The 16,008-nt window shown below is 57.9% G+C and overlaps 2 protein-coding genes across 6 annotated transcripts; one reads left to right on the plus strand and one right to left on the minus strand.

Moving 5' to 3' along the window:
* Window positions 1-19: 19 nt before the first annotated feature.
* Window positions 20-9,661, minus strand: IDH3G (isocitrate dehydrogenase (NAD(+)) 3 non-catalytic subunit gamma). 4 transcript variants are annotated; one of them, XM_045884035.3, is made up of 13 exons: window positions 9,507-9,661; window positions 5,585-5,623; window positions 5,246-5,257; window positions 4,917-5,014; window positions 4,375-4,487; window positions 3,127-3,187; window positions 2,896-3,028; window positions 2,622-2,755; window positions 2,187-2,289; window positions 1,951-2,097; window positions 627-721; window positions 483-543; window positions 20-218 (listed from the first exon to the last, which is right to left on the minus strand). In XM_045884035.3, the coding sequence occupies exons 1-13, from the start codon at window positions 9,585-9,587 to the stop codon at window positions 117-119; spliced, it is 1,179 nt and encodes a 392-aa protein (XP_045739991.1). In that variant the 5' UTR covers window positions 9,588-9,661; the 3' UTR covers window positions 20-116. The 4 variants fall into 4 exon arrangements, with proteins under 4 accessions (XP_045739991.1, XP_045739974.1, XP_045739996.1 ...); XM_045884018.3 differs by having other exon boundaries at window positions 20-292; XM_045884040.3 differs by lacking the exon at window positions 5,246-5,257.
* A 100-nt stretch (window positions 9,662-9,761) lies between these two features.
* Window positions 9,762-13,779, plus strand: SSR4 (signal sequence receptor subunit 4). 2 transcript variants are annotated; one of them, XM_045884063.3, is made up of 6 exons: window positions 9,762-10,006; window positions 11,898-12,013; window positions 12,743-12,817; window positions 12,984-13,073; window positions 13,380-13,445; window positions 13,610-13,779. In XM_045884063.3, the coding sequence occupies exons 1-6, from the start codon at window positions 9,940-9,942 to the stop codon at window positions 13,712-13,714; spliced, it is 519 nt and encodes a 172-aa protein (XP_045740019.1). In that variant the 5' UTR covers window positions 9,762-9,939; the 3' UTR covers window positions 13,715-13,779. The 2 variants fall into 2 exon arrangements, with proteins under 2 accessions (XP_045740019.1, XP_045740010.1); XM_045884054.3 differs by having other exon boundaries at window positions 9,769-10,006; window positions 11,895-12,013.
* The last annotated feature ends 2,229 nt before the right edge of the window (window positions 13,780-16,008 follow it).

Genomic DNA, 16,008 nt, shown 5'->3' on the forward strand with positions numbered 1-16,008 from the left:
CCGGCCGAGGCCGAGAGCCGGGACAGAAGCTGATTTATTCTGGGGCTGCCCACCCAAACTGGCCGGCGTGCGGGGAGCGGGCAGGGGGAGTGCACTGAGGCGCTCCCAGGGACGGCCTAGGCCTCCACGGCGCGGCCGTTGATGATGCGGATGTGGCGGATGATGTCCTGGATGGCTTCCGATGTAGTGCCTTGGCCCCCGATGTCTGGGGTGTGCATCTGCGGGACACGCGCCAGCTTGAGCACACGCCAGGGGCCCGCCCGTGGTCTCCCATGGCTCGCAGGGGCCGCAACTGCCGGCAGGAGGGCAGTGGCACCAGCTAAGGCCCAGAAAGCCCTACCCGCCCTGGTCCCACCTTCCCCTTGGGGGCAGCAGGAAGCACCAGGTCACCACCTCCAGCCCCTCAGGTGACACACCAGCTCAAGTCCCAATCGAGGAGGGAGTTGGGCGGAAGGCAGGGGAGGGGAGAAGAGGAGCCTCACATTTTCGTTGTCCATGGACGCCAACACGGCCTTCCGGATGGACGTGGCATAGGAATGGAGCCTAAGGAGGGAGAGCAGCTTTCAAGCCCTTGGGGCCTGGGGGCTGGCCGGGGGCTGACAGCTGGGCATCAAGAAGTGGCTTACTTGAGGTGGTCGAGCATCATGCAACTTGCCAGCAGCGTGGCTGTGGGGTTGGCAATGTTCTTATTGGCGATACTCTTGCCCGTGTTCCTTGTAGCCTAGAAGGGACCAGACAAAGGTGGTGGTGAAGGTAAGAACGTAGGGTATGTGATTCCACTGGTGTGAAGCACCCAGAACAGGCAAATCCACAGAGACAGAAAGCAGATCAGTGGGTGCCAGGGGCGGGGGCCGGGATTGGGAGTGCTTGCTAATGTGGCCGGAGTCCCCTTTCAGGGTGCCAGAAATGCTCTGGAATTAGACAGAAGTGATGGTTACACGATACTGTGCGTGCTGTTAATACCCCTAAATTGCTCACTTTAAGTGGTCTCACCCCGTTACATAAATTTTGCGTCCCTTTAAAAAAAAAAAAAAAAAAAAAGACTTAAAAATAGAAACTAACCAATAGATCAACAAAATGTGGTCTCTCCATATGATGAAATATTATTCAGCCATCAAAAGGAACGAAGCTCTGAGCCGTGCTACAGTGTGGATAAGCCTTAAAAATACTATGCTGGGGTTAAAAAACAAACAAAACTGTGCCAAGGGAAAGAAGCTAATCATAAAAGCCCATGTGGTGTAAGACTCCATTTGTAGGGACGCCTGGGTGGCTCAATCCGTTAAGCGTCTGACTCTTGATTTTGGTTCGGGTCATGATCTCAGGATCCTGAGATGGAGCCCCCCGTTGTGCTCTATGCTCAGCGTGGAGTCTCCCTTTCCCTCTGTTCCCCCCGCAAGCGTGCGCTCACACTCTCTCTCTAAAATAAATAAATAAGGGGCGCCTGGGTGGCTCAGTTGGTTAAGCGTCTGCCTTGGGCTCAGGTCATGATCCCAGGATCCTGGGATCAAGCCCCACATCGGGGTCCCTGCTCAGCAGGAAGCCTGCTTCTCCCTCTCCCACTGCAGCGCCCCCTGCTTGTGTTCCCTCTCTCGCTGTCTCTCTGTCAAATAAGTAAATAAAATCTTTAAAAATAAATAAAATAAAATAAATAAATAAATTCTAAAAAAAAAAAAAAAAAACACCTCCGTTTACAGAAAATAGAAGAGGCCAATCCACAGGGACAGAAAGCAGATGAGTGGTGGTCAGGGGCTGGGAGGAGGGGCACGGGAGTGACAACTAACAAGTACAGGGTTTTCTTTTGGGGGGGATGATAACATTCTGGAATGAGATAGTGGTGATGGTTGCACAACTCTGAATAACCTAAAAGCACTGAATCCTTACACTTTCAGTGAACTGGATGATACGCGAGCAATATGGCACAAAGGGTCCAGGAGCCCTGGCGCCACTCACCGTCTCGAACACAGCGTACACGTGGCCATAGTTGGCCCCAGCGACGAGGCCAGGGCCCCCGACCAGTCCCGCGCAGACATTGTTGACAATGTTACCATAGAGATTGGGCATCACCATGACATCGAACTGCTGGGGCCGGGACACCAGCTGCAGGACAAGGAGACAGACAGGAGCTTGAGCACGGGCAGCCCACGGTGACCGAGGCAGGCGGCCGGGGAGCCCAGCAGACTAACTACCTGCATGGTGGTGTTGTCCACGATCATATTCTCGAAGGTGATCTGGGGGTAGCGGGCCGCAACTTCCTTGCAGCACTGGAGGAACAGCCCGTCGCCCAGTTTCCTAGGAGGGGGCATAAGACACCAGCTTGGCCACTGTTAGTAGTCCCCTGGAGGGACGGGGCATGCAGATGGCCACAGAAGCGGGGCTGTAACCTCTAACCAGTCCCCCGTCTGTAAGACAGGCATAACCCCACTCTCCCTCCCCGAAGTGTGCACTGTGGTAAACCCGCATCTAGGGAATAGGCGAGGGCAGAGCCCTGAGCACGGCCCCTTAGTGGGCGGCCGGTGTTCTGGGCCCCAAGTCCCTGAGAGCAGGCCCAAGGAGCGTGTGCAATTCAGCGGTTTCACAACTGCTTGCAGAACGGGCAGGAGCACAGCAGGGGTGGGGCATACATGATGTTGGCCTTGTGTACAGCTGTCACTTTCTTGCGCCCACTCTCCTGGGCCAGTTTGAAGGCATATTCAGCAATGCGCAGGGACTTGGCCTTGGTGATGATCTTCAGGCTCTCCACCACTCCAGCCACACTCTGGGACAGGGACAGAGAGGAGAGACCCTCTGGCACAGGTTTCTCTTTGGGTCTGGCCTTCCTTACTGCAGACCCTCGCCAGGCTCATCCCCAGCCCCCACGACCCAAGGGGATAAGGGGACAGCCCAGGCCTCACCCACCTCATGTTCTAGGCTGCTGTATTCGCCCTCTGTGTTTTCCCGGACAATGAGGATATCTATGTCCCTGTGCCGGGTCACCACTCCTGGCAGGCTCTTACAGTGGATGACATTGGCATAGAGGTCCAGGCTGGTGCTGGGGACCCAGAGAGAAGAAAAGCTGGCCAATGCCACAACTATCTGCTGGCACGCTCCACCCGCACTGAGCCCCGACCCCGCGCACCGGGTTCTCACCGAAGGATGTTGTTTCGGGATTTGTGGGATGGTGGCAGGTTATGGTTTGTTTCGATGTTGCCTGCCAAGACAGAAAGAAGACAGGCTGGAGAGGGGGCCCCCAGGCTCAGCCACGCCACCATACTCCCCTTCCTGAGCAAGGGAACGCGTGCCAAAGGCAGCTCCAACCCAGGCAGAAGATGGCTTTCACCAGCAGGAAGACTTCACAGAACGCCCGAGTGTAACATCCACCGTAAGCCCTGTGAGGACGGAGGGCGGGGCACTTGACAAATACTGACGGACTGAATGAATGAACAAATGAATGGACAAGGGTTGGCAGCTAGCCAAGAGATCTTGCCAGACCCTGGGCAGGAAATGGCAAGATCAGGGTCTGGCTGGATAGAAAGTGACCACTCCTGCTTACTAACAGGCTGGCTAGCCAGGCTGGCGCCAGCAATGTGACCTTGGCCAGCGTCACTGTTAGGCCCCACGTCGAGGTGCCACCTGAGCCCCAGCTCAGGGGCAGGTGGGGGCCATCTGGGAAACACTAGAGCTTGGCCTGGGCTGCACCCAGGGCAAAAAGAAGAGGAGCAGCAGGGGGCCAGCAGTCGCCGGGAAAAGGCAGTCCGTCAGAGAGTGCCAAGTAGAGCAGGCTTTTCTCAGGGCCCCCTGGGGCCATCACCCCCTCCGAGTCACACCCTGCCTACACTGCCTTTGCCCAGTGTCTTAGGCACCTTGCAGTTGCCACGTCAGCCCCTCCTCCGGACTGCCGGGGCCTGGGGCTCAAGCTGGATTCAGCTTTGCTCACACAGAGCAGGTGATGGGCTCTAGTTTACAAAATGAGTAATACAAAGAGTTTAAGAACGCGTACCAAACCACGGCAAACTCAGGAAGGGCTAAAATTCCTGTCTGCGACACCCACAGTTGTGCTGGCTGGAGCCAAGGCAGCGGGTGAAGGGCAAAAACTGCATCTCTGTGACATCTGGTTTATGGAAAAGGTTCTGAGGGTCAAAGCTGACCCCAGCAGAGGGGCTGCCCCAGGAGAGAAGGGAGTGGGAGGAAGCCCTTTACTGAACAGGCTCCCACAGAGTCTATCACAGAATCGCAGCGCGGACAGGACCCCAGAAGCTTCTATTCACTCTCCAAGCACAAGGGTCCTCCCTAGCCAGAAAAGCCCTGAAGTCACAGTTGGACGGCCCCAGGGACAAGCATCAGCTTGGAAGTGAGAGGAATCGTGCATGGTGTCCCATCCTGGCCCCCCGAACTCACCCTTCAGGGCCACACGGTTCCGACGGATGGCCATGATGGCGTTGCGGATGTCCTCTTCATCAGCATTGGAGCTCACGTGTACCTCTTCAAAGTCCACCGGCACACATGCGTGCCTGGGGCAGAACTGGGTCAAGGTGGCTGGCCCCAGGCGCCCCCCATGCGTCCTCTAGGAAGCCTGCCTGGACCACTGGGTGCAGAGGCCTCTCCACTGCCGCCCACCCTGACCTGGCTCTGGCTGAGAGGAGACTGGGCCCACCTGCGCCAACTAATGGAGAGACGCCTGAACTCTACAACCGTTAGCAGGACTGGTGGCACCTTCCCCATGCCCAGGCCAGCCTGACAGGATCATAGGCACAGGGACGAAAAGCCTGGGCGTACAGCTCTCCTGCCACTGGCTCACTGGGTGCTCAGGCGAAGCCCCAGCCAGTGGGCTTCTGGGCTCACTGCCCCTCTCGGCACAGTTCTCAAGCCATCCCCCCCCAGGTGGGCCTGGGGTACAACCTCCCCTAGGGGTACAGGAGGTGGGCCCAGGGGCTGTGTACCTGAACACAGACTTGACATGCAACATGAGCTCTGGCCCGATGCCATCCCCCGGGATCATGGTCACTGTGTGCCGCCCACCATACTTAGCCGACGGAGGCTGGAAGGAGGGGAGGGTGAAAGTGGGCCCAATGGGCCAGCCAATCATGAGGTGCCAGCTCGGGGTATCTTACCCCACCTGCCCCACCCCACCCCAGACAGGGCTGCTCATGGGGGCTCCTTGTTCAGAAGGGCAGCAGCAGAAGCAGTCCCCACCCCCGCCTGGACTTGGGTCAATCCCAAAGCAGCTAAAAGCCCCAAAACTTAACAGGCAGATGAGAAAAATACTTACAATTGTTTGTTGCTAGAGAGGGAACAGGAAGGAAGAAGACACCAATCAGCCAAGGTTGGAGGAACAAGGCTGTGCCCAGGGAACGGGGCCGTTTCCCTGGGGATACTGTGTAGTACAGTTCGGGTAAGGAGGAGGGGTGGGCTACCTCTGGAGACCATGCCTCAGAGGGAAGGACATGGAGGGCCAGGGAACAAAGGCACAGCACACACATACACGCCTCTACGCACACACCTGCTCACACATACACGTGCACAGACGGGGCATACATGCGTAAACATGTGTATACACACGTGCGAGCACACACAGACACATGCACGCAACACTCCGGCAGGAACTTACTGAGACGCTCCTCCGGGGGGCCTCATGGGCACTGAGAACCTGGCAAAGAGAACCCAGATGCCAGCAGTTGTTGTCCAGCCCGGAAAGCCAATTTGGCAAAGGCCAGCTGAAGTCTTGGCAGGGGAGAGGGACCATCCCCTGACCATACCCAGACAGGTGCCACGTGTCATCCCCTCACCTCCACCATCTGGGGACTAGCACAGAGTACGCGCCCACACAAATGGCTCCAGAGCCTCCGTTCCCCGAGGAGCAGCCGGTCAAAGCACCACGGAGGGGCGCCGCAACCCTTTATGGGGCCTTCAGCCCCACAGTCAGTGGTTGAAGAAATGTTTGTCTCCCTCCCCCTCCTTTGCTGTTTGATTCTTTTTCAGCCAATTATTCCTGCTCAGTGATGTTTGTGGTCTATAACACGGAGAAGTTGGCACAGTAAACGCGGCACAATTGGGAAATCATTATAACCAACCACAGGGCCATCAAGACAATCATTTTACCATTTTTAATATCTTCTCTTCCTTATTGCAAAAGCAGCATACCGTCCTGACACAGAGATCAGGAGAAAAAGAGAGCACCCAGCCCCTGTCCACCCAGAGACAATCATTGTTGGCACTGCAGGGAACAGCCCTCCAGAATCACAAGTCCAGAGCAAACCCACGGAAAACCCAACCATTTTTTACAAGAATAACAGACTCCTGGGGCGCCTGGGTGGCTCAGTTGGTTAAGCAACTGCCTTCGGCTCAGGTCATGATCCCAGGCTCCTGGGATAGGGCCCCACATCGAGCTCCCTGCTCAGTGGGGAGTCTGCTTCTCGCTCTCCCACTCCCCCTGCTTGCGCATGCGCGCGCTCTGTCAAACAAATAAATAAAGTCTTAAAAAAAAAAAAAAAGAATAAGAGACTCCAATCTCTTAGAAGGCTTTCATAAAGGATTGCAAAACTGCTTCGTGGCCTACATGGGAGATGAGTGTCCCCAACCCCCTAACTCAGAAACAGCCACGTTTGGCCACACCAAAGCCATGTCTGACAGCTTCGGAGTAAAAGCCATCTGAGCCAAAGGGGACAGGTGTTGAGAAGTGATCCATCTAGAGTCCCCACATTATCCTGGAGGTAGAAGCTTGTATCCCAGGCCCTACTGCAGTGGGGCTACGGGTCCTTACACTTTCCTCCCTGCTATGCCCCACCTGGGAACACATCCAGGTGTCCCTCAATCCAAATAGGAAGGGACAGAACCAAGGGCCTTTTCGTCACTTGGAGGTGCCCTGCCACTTGCCTACTGGGACAGCAGCAGAGTGTTCCAGGCAATAGCATAGTCACTGTGGCCATTCTGCAAAGAGCCATGCCTTCCTGCGAGAAATCTAGAAAGCTCAGGCAGAGACTGACTACCTCCTGGCGTCTCCCTGGCTGGTATTCATGAGGCACCCACCTGCACGAGCTCTGGCAGCACTGGTGTGCTGGTCACCCGCCCCGCCCAAGCCAGGGGCCAGAAAGGGAGTGACTACTAGGACAAAAGGCTCCAGGTATCAGCTCATCCGATGTGGTCCCTGGATCTGCAGCAACAGGCACACTTGACAGCTTTCCTATTTTTCTTTCCAGCACTTGTCAGTATCTGAATTCATTTTATTTGTAGGCTCTTGATACGACTTGTGGAAGGAGGCTTCTTCCAGGAAGCCTTCCCTGATGCCTAAAGGCTGTGGAACTGTAGGTCCCCCTGGGTTCCCAAAGCCCTACCTGCTCCCTCCCCCACCAACCACAATCTCCCTAGGCTGTCCCTAGCAACTGCCTTGCTCCCTCCCCAACTCCTAAACTCCTAAGAGTGGAAGCCATGTCTGACCAGCTCCTTACTGTCATCCCAAGACCTAGCAGAATGCCTGGTCCAGAGCTTGGACATAAGAAACACTTCCCAAATTAATGAGCACATCAGAAAATGGAAGAAGGGATGGTGGGTTTGGGGGCCAAGGAGGCCTCGGTCCAAATCCACCATCCACTATTTTAGATAACAAACAGCTTAACCTTGCTGAGCTTCCTGTCCTCACCTGAAACCCATGGAATAGAGATGCCCACTTTTTGTGGCTGCTGGGAGGATGCAGCAAGCCATTTGGTTCCCAACAGGGCACACCCACCTCTTCACCCCACCAGCTCCTTAGGCCGGTGTTCGGCACTGGGTAGACCCCTATGGCTCCCAGCAGTAATTCCTCCTGGGAGTCCACTGGCATTAGGCAAGTAACTCAGCCATGGTGGTGAGCCACCACCTGCACCTAGCTCTCTATCTGGGCAACCACCCCCGCCCCCCCTCCCTTGGATCACATCACCACCTGAGCTGAACCTTTCCTTCGCCTGGTCCCCATACTAGAGTTTCTTCAGGCTTTAGCCAAAGACCCAGAGAGCTCTCAAGACAGACTTACTTCCCTACCTTGCTCTGGACAGATACAGGCACGTTCTTCCTTCAGGGGGCTACACGGGTTCTGCCTCACACCCACGCTGCCCTGTGAAGCCACCCATCAAAGAAGCCCAGTTTAAGGCAGGATGGGATACATGCACAGGCCTACTGCTCATTCATTAAGCAGGAGGATGGACTGTCAGTCATCCTTTGATAGTGCCACAGAAAGAGAGGAGTCCAGGGTGGTATGTGTTCCTGCCAAAGGATTCCCACACTCCAAATCTTAGTGAGACTTCTTTCTTTAGCATGTTCTGTTAGATCAAGTACCAATGGTGGCTGCATATTTTCCCACAAGACCCCAAATGGTGGGACCAAAGACCTGGGGTTCATCTCTAAAGCTTCCCATACCCAGGACAACCAGTCTCAGGGCAAGGCACTGCCCAGCTACCAAGTGTCCCCTGCCCCCACCCCCACCCCCAACATGGACACAAGCACACACAGGAGAGGTCAGGGAGGAGACAAATGTCTTCACCAAGACCCCATGGGAGCCTAGCTGCCAGAACCGCCAGGCCTCTGGAAAGCCCCTCATCAGCAAGTTTGGAGAAATCAGAATTTCATAAAGTATAAGCTGCCACAGGGTTGCTTTCCTGAGGGGTCAGAGGGCAGAAGCATATCAGATGCATCCACAAGGAGTGTCAGCAAACTCACAGGATTCTGGAAGGTCAGGGTTGGCTAGATCCTTTGAGACAGAGGGGAAACTGGAGCCCAGAGACAGGAGGGTGGCCATACTGTGGATCAGTAGGGGCAGCTAGGCCTGGAGGTCATACCTCTTGACCCTAGAGCCAGTCCCGGCTCTCTGATGCTTCGGAAGGCTTCCGATCCACCCAGGGACTAAATTATCCTTGCCTAAGTGTGTAAAGAAAGAGGAATGAGACCTGAATAAACAAGATCCTAAACGGAGAACTGAGGAAGCAAAGCCCCCACGGCCTCCCACCTCATCAGTCTCAGAAAATCTAGCTCTCTCCCATTCCAGAAGGCTGCGGGGAAAAGACATCTGGGGCTATAAAAATGTCCGGGGGTGGGGTGTGGTATCGGGGGTGCTGGCAAAATCTGGTTCTCCAACTCCACTGGGACAAGTGACAAGGCGGTCCGCAACAAAAAAAACCCGAGGACGAACTGGGGCTGGGGACCGGATTCCTAAGGCGGCAAGAACAAGGGGGGCCGGGACACGTGACCGCCTCAGGAGGGCTCCCACCATGACACTAGGGAGGTGACACTCGGCCCGCTGCTGCCCACTCTCCCCGCTTGTCCGGAGCTCCCCCCGCCCACCCAAGATGCAGACCCTTGGGGAAGCCGGACAAGGGCCAACTTCACCCAAGCCCCTCACTGACAGCGGAGAAAACAGCCAATCAACTCCGGCGCGTAGCCCTCTCCCCGCCCCTCGCGCGGCCCACAGCCAATCGGGCTCCAAAACAAGCTGCAAGCCAGCGGTCTCCGGACCCGCCGAGCAAGCGCTGCGGCTGTCCCCGCGGACCGCTGCCCCTTCTCACCTCCCAAGGGCGGCAAAGGAGGGCCGGTCTGAGCACCGCCTTCGCAGCGCCGCCGACGACCGCTGCCACCTTCAGCGCCATGACGGAAAGTGAGAGCAGCCGCTCGTTCAGACACGCAGACACCTCTCTCGCGAGAGTTAGGATGGGCGCGAAGTGCCGGAAGTGGGCACGGACCCAGCAGTGCGCACGCGCACGGCCGCGCCGGTTCCCACGCCCCTTTCCGCCGCCGCCGCCGCCGCCGCCATCTTGATGGGGCGGCCACCTGGGCCTCTGGCCTGGGGAGGGGACACGTCAGTGCCGCCAGCAACGTCACAGGCCCGCCCGGCCCGCCGGTGCCTGATTGGCTGCCACTGCTGCTTACGCGACGCGCTTCCTCGTCTGCCCCTCGTGCTCAGGGGAGTCGCTCTCTTTTTCCCTCGGTAGAGAAGAGGCGATGGCGGCGCTGGCATCTCTCGGCGCCCTGGCGCTACTCCTGCTGTCCAGCCTCTCCTGCTGCTCAGGTAGCGGCCTGGCCGGAGCTCCTTTCTGGCGAGCCTCTCTCCCACGACTGGTGGTGCGTGGGGGGAGGAGGGGTGCGGGCGAAGCAGGGTTCTGGGCCTTCTTCCTCCGAGAGGCAGGTGGCCTCGGGGCGCTGCGACCGAGGCCACCACGCGCTCTTGCACCACACACGTTTACCCAGCAGCCAGGCTTCTGGAAGAAACAGCCAAAGCTTCCCCCCCGTCTGCTCCCGCGAGGAAGAGTCCCAGAGCCTGCCCCGTGCGCCCGCTTCCCAGCTCCAGCAGGGAAAGTGACACACGGCCCTGCTCCCCTCCCGGAGCTCCCAGTCTCGGAGCGGGGGTCGGACAAGAGCAAAACTCTGCAGCGCAGGGCGACCGGAGTGAGAAAGTAGACTGGTGGGAGAGGAGCCACCCGACCCGGTGAGGTGGGACCAGGCCTCCCCAGGCAGGGAGCTGTAAGTGAAGAGAGGAAGCAGAGATGTGCCAGGCAGAGGGACCATGAGCGTGGGCAAGTTAGATAGGAGCAGCAGAAGAGGGGAAAAAAGGTAAAAGGGGTTGGGAGGGGCGGAGGGCTTGGGTGCCAGGCCGGACTGTTGACTTTTTACCTAAGGCCCTGGTGTATTCTTAAGGGACTTTTCAGCAGAGCCGAGCCACAGTCAGATCAGTGAACATTCTTGAGAGATTCTTAACACCTGGTGGCAGGGTTGAGCTCAAACTGGAGTCCAGAAGTGTGTTTAGGTGAAGCTCCTTGCCAGAACCAGCGCTACGCTTGGGGAGCCTAGACTGGGTCCGGGATGCCTTCTACACGTTCACTTTACCTGCCCTGCTCAGGTCAGAGCCTCTGGTGCCTGGAGTGTTTCATCAGCCTAACTGCCTTTCCTGCCTGCACCCTCCTCACCTACTCCCTGGGAATTACCCATGGTGTAGCCAGTGATGTCTGGAAAGGACAAACCTGGCTGTAAAACCCTTTGGTGCTCCACAGGGTCCGTAGGAAAACGGCCAAGCTTAGTGGGACACAGACGTGGCTCCTGAGAACCACCCCCCACTGATGTTCCTAGGCATCTTCCTCCTGCTGCTCAGACCCAAAGCTTCTCTGTCTCAGTCTAATGCATGGCTGTGCCAGCTCACATCCGGAGAGCAGCTTCCCACTGGTAGCATCTGCTTGGCACCCTGTGATTTAGGCAGTGCCTTCCGTAGAACCTGTAGGAGTTAGGCCTCTAGCAGCATGGAGGTGGCAGAGGCACGGCGTCCTTCCTCTCCAGGCAGCCCTGTTAAAGGGGACAAGCTGTGCCCATTTCCTTCCCTTGGGCAGTGCTGGGTCCAGTCTTGGCCTTCTGTCAACTGTGGCTGGAGGCAGAGACCCCTTCATCTCCAGTCCACATGCAGCAAACTGTCCAGGGCCATGCATGTTTCTGAATTGAAGTCCATCTGCCCCCTGGACTTGCGGGGTGCTCCAAGGCAGGCTGGAGCCCCAAATCATTGCAGGGCTTCCCTGTCCGCAGGTGCAGGCACAGGCACCAGTTGTGCAGTGAATCCATCTAGCTGCTGCCCTTTCCCCCAATAAACACACTTTTTGTATCTCTCTCCCTCCCTCCCTCTCTCTCCCCTGCTCTTTTGCCCTCACGTTTAGGTTCCACCTATACAAAGCCTTTCTATCCATCCCACATCCCCAGCCTGCCTTCAGGGCCATCCCACCCTATCCGCCCCCCTTACTGCTGCATTTCCAACTAAGCATTTTTATCTGTCTCCCACAGCCCACCAGACAGGTTGCAAAGGGCTCTGTGTGTCAGCTGACAAGGTCTGGGAAGTGGGTCTGGGTGGTCCCTTCTGCCCCCTAGCCCAGCACATACAAGTTGGGCTCAACGTAGACATGTCTACCTCCTCCCCACAGCAGAAGCCTGCGTGGAGCCCCAGATCACCCCTTCCTACTACACCACCTCGGATGCCGTCATTTCCACTGAGACTGTTTTCATCGTGGAGATCTCCCTGACGTGCAAGAACAGGGTCCAGGTGAGGCAGTGGGGGTTTCAGCCAGCAGGTGCTGGGGCAAGAGGCAGGCAGTGAGCCTGGGACCTGGGGCATCAGTTCCTCACTGGCAGTTGATGGGGTCAGACCCATGTACCCATGCAGACAGAGAGAATGAGGATTTTGACTTACAGGTATAGGAGAGAGAGGTCAGGGTACAGCCAGGCCAGACTGTTTAAAGCAGGTGTTAAAAGAACATTTTCCTAATCTGCTCTGCCTAGGTGCAAAAACGTAGGTAGACGTCTTGCTGTGCCTGATGAGAGCATACGCTGAAGTGAGAAACCGCAGGAGTTTAGCCCCCAGGCTCCTGTACCCCTTTTCTGGTTGCTGCCTGCCAAGGCGTGGCCCTTCTGGTCCGGGTACAACATTCCTTGGGTGGCTCACTGGGCAGCCCCTGACCCCAACACCCGCTTCCAGACTCAGAGGCATTACGAGTACACTTTAGTCATCCTGCCTCTGTTCACAGTTAACAGGCTTGCTGTGGGTTAGGGAGGCTAGGCCACGGGGGGTGTGTGCCCCCCCCAGGGGAGACATGCAGAGAAGCAGTAACGGCATCGGTGGGTGTTGGCTTCGTGGCACGGCCCTGGGTTGTGGCAGGCTACCTCCGTGGTGCTCCCTGCCCATAGGCCATGGGGGCTGCTGTGGGCAGCACAGCGGGGCTTCTGCTGAGCGCCGGAGAGGGGAGAAGGTGACTCTCTTTATTCCCTCTCCCAGAACATGGCTCTTTATGCTGATGTCAGTGGAAAACAATTTCCCGTCACCCGGGGCCAGGATGTGGGGCGTTATCAGGTAAGGGATGCTATACTTGTCATTTTGAGGGGAGGCCACCTGCTCCCTGGCATGACTTTGAAGCCCTAGGGGCGGCCCAGTGGAGGAGGATTGAGGTTCTGTGACGCGGGCGGCTGGTGGCGGTACTGTCCACTGCACCCACCCCTGCCAAACATCCCCAACCCAGGTATCCTGGAGCCTAGACCACAAGAGCGCCCACGCAGGTACCTACGAGGTCAGATTCTTCGATGAGGAGTCCTACAGCCTCCTGAGGAAGGTGAGGGTCCGTCACCTGGAGCCCCTCCCAGGCCTCCAGGAGGGAGAGCACCCCCCACTTCCACAGCCGTCTCCACCCTGCAGCCCCTTCTCACCGAAGCGCCAGGCCAGTAGGGGCCTCGCTTTCGCAGAGCAGAACGGCCGGGTGGGCACCTTCCTGACCACTCGCCCCACCTGTCACTACACCTCCCATGCTCCTCTCTTGCCCGGTTCTCCTCTCTTCCATGACTCGGGCCAACGTTACTGCCTGTCCAACCTCTCCCCACCCCACCTGGCAGCACCCCTGACCCCAGCATCTCCCTTGCAGGCTCAGAGAAATAACGAGGACATTTCCGTCATCCCGCCCCTATTCACAGTCAGTGTGGACCATCGGGTGAGTGGGCTGAAGAGGCTGCCTGGTGTCTGGGAGAGCAGGGAGCACACAGCAAGCCTCGCCCTTTTTGAGCGTGCCCTCGTGCCCTAGGGGGAGAGTGACTGGGGCTGGCTGGCTCCCCGCCCAGCTCTCCCCTGAGCTGGCTTTGGTCTCCTTTCTTGCAGGGCACCTGGAATGGGCCCTGGGTCTCTACCGAGGTGTTGGCTGCAGCCATCGGCCTAGTGATCTACTACCTGGCCTTCAGCGCCAAGAGTCACATCCAGGCCTGAAGGTGGCACCCCTGGGCTATTGCTACTTTCAATAAACGGTTGCTGGCTCTAACCAGTATTCAGGACAGGGGGTCCTAACTCACGTTGTCGTGCCTTCTACACATGGGCAGAGCCGGGCAGCGGGCGCCCGTATTCACCTGGACAGCGCAGGCACTGAGTGCGGACGGGGCTGGAGCTCCTGAGCCTCGCGTGTTCGCTCCACACTCTGCCATCGTGGGCTCTCCTTCCTTGGCCCCCAGTTCAGCCTTCCCTGCCCGCCGCCCCCTGTGTCTGCCTCCTGTCTCTTGCGGCTGCCTGCGCAGGTTTGGGCAGGGCGTGGGCTTGCGCTTCCGCCCCGCACGTGCGGTCTTCGGGCAGAGAGGACTGCCCCGTCCTGTCCTGCCCTCACCCAGCCGCTGGCCGGGCAACTGCCCAGAGAAGGCCGGGCCGCTCCCAACTCCCCTGAAGTCCAGCAATCACGGCTCGGGTAGATGCAGGCCCAGCTGCCTTCAGAATGCCTCCAGGGTGGAGTCCTGGGTGGGAGCGAGTACTTCCCTTGCTGTTGCCAGGCAACACCGTGGGCGGGGAGGGGCCTAGCTCGTGGCGGAGCTGAAGCCGCTAGCCAGGCAGCTGAGCAGTGCTCGATCCATGCCCTACACCCCGCCGCCTCTGTGGCCTCCCAGCGTGTCCTCACTTCAGAGGCCCTGGGGGAGAGCTGGCTCCTCACTCCCAAGGGCAGGGCTACAGCAGACTTGGGGCTGAGTCCCCTGCTGATGGGACCAGGCTAGGAGTACTGGTGGGTGGGCTTTCTGGAGTTCAAGGGATGCCTGCTGCCCCCTCCTTCACTGCCAGGGAGTAAAGGGTCCCCACGTTCTGCCAACAGCCTGTGCGGGGCAGACAGGGTGGACGATGGCAGCTGTTGGCCGCTCAGTGGCTCTGGATTCTGCTCAATGGCAGTAGGACCCAAATGTGAAGTCACTGTTCCAGGGCATCAGTAGCTAAGGGTTGCTAGCCCTCCCGGTACCACCTTTCCCAGAGTCCCAGTGTTGGCTTCTACATGGCAAGGGACTCCAGTTTATGGGCTTGTCTTGGCCCACATCCCAAGAACACTGGGTCTCCAGCGCTCCCCTCTCCCCCAAGGCGAGAATGGAGTGCTTCTAGTGCCCATAGGGTGAGCCCCCCCCAGCCACTGGAGAGGGACGCCAGGGCAACAGTTGGCCTCCATCTCCAGCTGACCTCCAGCCAGTATCCTGCAGCAGGGACTGGGCCCTTGGAGTCCCATCCTTCTCCACAAGGCCTGCTTGGGGCCCACGTATCCCCTCCAGAGGAAGAGATGTGCCCAGTGCTGGACTCCAGAGGCCTCAGAGGGCAGAGGAAGCCGACAGCTCCAGAACCAGGCCCCACGCCTTGGGCTCCCATGTGCTCCTCACTGACAAGCACTTTCCTCCCTTCCTGCTTGCTGATGTTCCAGGCCTGCCTTGTGATGTGCTGGGCCTTCCCTCCCAGCTGCTCAGGCAGCAGCTCACAGATGCGGCCAGCCCTCAGGGCCCAGCCTTCCCCGCAGAGCAGTTGGCTTCTGGGAACACTTGCTTGGATTTCTAGCTCATGCCCATCTCAGCAAATTAGGGAAGTTAACGAGAGGCCTATGCTGATGTTTCAACAGAATCTTAATGCATCCTTGCTCGCTTCAGCTGCTGGCAGCGTCGTGTGTGTGTCAGGAGACTGAGCTCCTTCACTGCTGTACTTCCCAGCCCAGGGGGTGAGACACACACACCAAGCTGGAGTCCCAGGACCCCACCGAACACTTAGCGTGGTTCCTGGCACTTAGCAGAAGCCCCGTGGTTTGCTGCACTGAATGGAATCTCGAGCATGTGGCTGCCCCTCTGGGAGTTCCCAACACGGAAGGGTCCTCTGTGGCCACCCGGATGTTCATCCATCTGGCCAAAAGACATTTACTCGGCAGTCTCCGTGCTGGGCACTGTGGGAGCCCCCAAACAAAGAGGGTAGTTTGCCTTTCATAAGTTCCCAACTCCGTGCCCCTTCTAGGGCTCTTCCTGAGCTGGAGGGTAGAGGAGGGTAGAACCCGCTTCTCAAGGGTTCCGCTGGACCAGTCAGTGTTGGCCTCATCCACATGGCAGAGGCCTGGCTTAGCACTGGTGGCAGGGCCTGCCTCTGGGCATCACCCCTGTGACCTCACACTTCTGAAACAATTCCAGTGACTGTCACGCCTCCTCTCAGAGTAGAAGAGGGACTTCAGAAGACCTGGCAGTTCCTCAGTGACAGAAAGCAGAGGCACAGCTTTCAATTGGCCCATG

The sequence above is a fragment of the Mirounga angustirostris genome, unplaced genomic scaffold, assembly GCF_029215605.1.
Source record: "Mirounga angustirostris isolate CCGP_5_RB_7025 unplaced genomic scaffold, mMirAng1.0.hap1 SCAF_11, whole genome shotgun sequence".
In the NCBI taxonomy this organism is placed as follows: domain Eukaryota; kingdom Metazoa; phylum Chordata; class Mammalia; order Carnivora; family Phocidae; genus Mirounga; species Mirounga angustirostris.

Coding starts and splice junctions, on each gene's coding strand:
- IDH3G (XM_045884018.3), bottom strand. CDS start 9,587: ATGGCGCTGAAGGTGGCAGCGGTCGTCGGCGGCGCTGCGAAGGCGGTG. Junction 3,188..4,374: donor GAACCGTGTGGCCCTGAAGG/GTGAGTTCGGGG, acceptor CTGTCTTGGCAG/GCAACATCGAAACAAACCAT. Junction 2,756..2,895: donor ACAGCAGCCTAGAACATGAG/GTGGGTGAGGCC, acceptor TCCCTGTCCCAG/AGTGTGGCTGGAGTGGTGGA.
- SSR4 (XM_045884054.3), top strand. CDS start 9,940: ATGGCGGCGCTGGCATCTCTCGGCGCCCTGGCGCTACTCCTGCTGTCC. Junction 12,014..12,742: donor CGTGCAAGAACAGGGTCCAG/GTGAGGCAGTGG, acceptor TCCCTCTCCCAG/AACATGGCTCTTTATGCTGA. Junction 13,074..13,379: donor CCTACAGCCTCCTGAGGAAG/GTGAGGGTCCGT, acceptor TCTCCCTTGCAG/GCTCAGAGAAATAACGAGGA.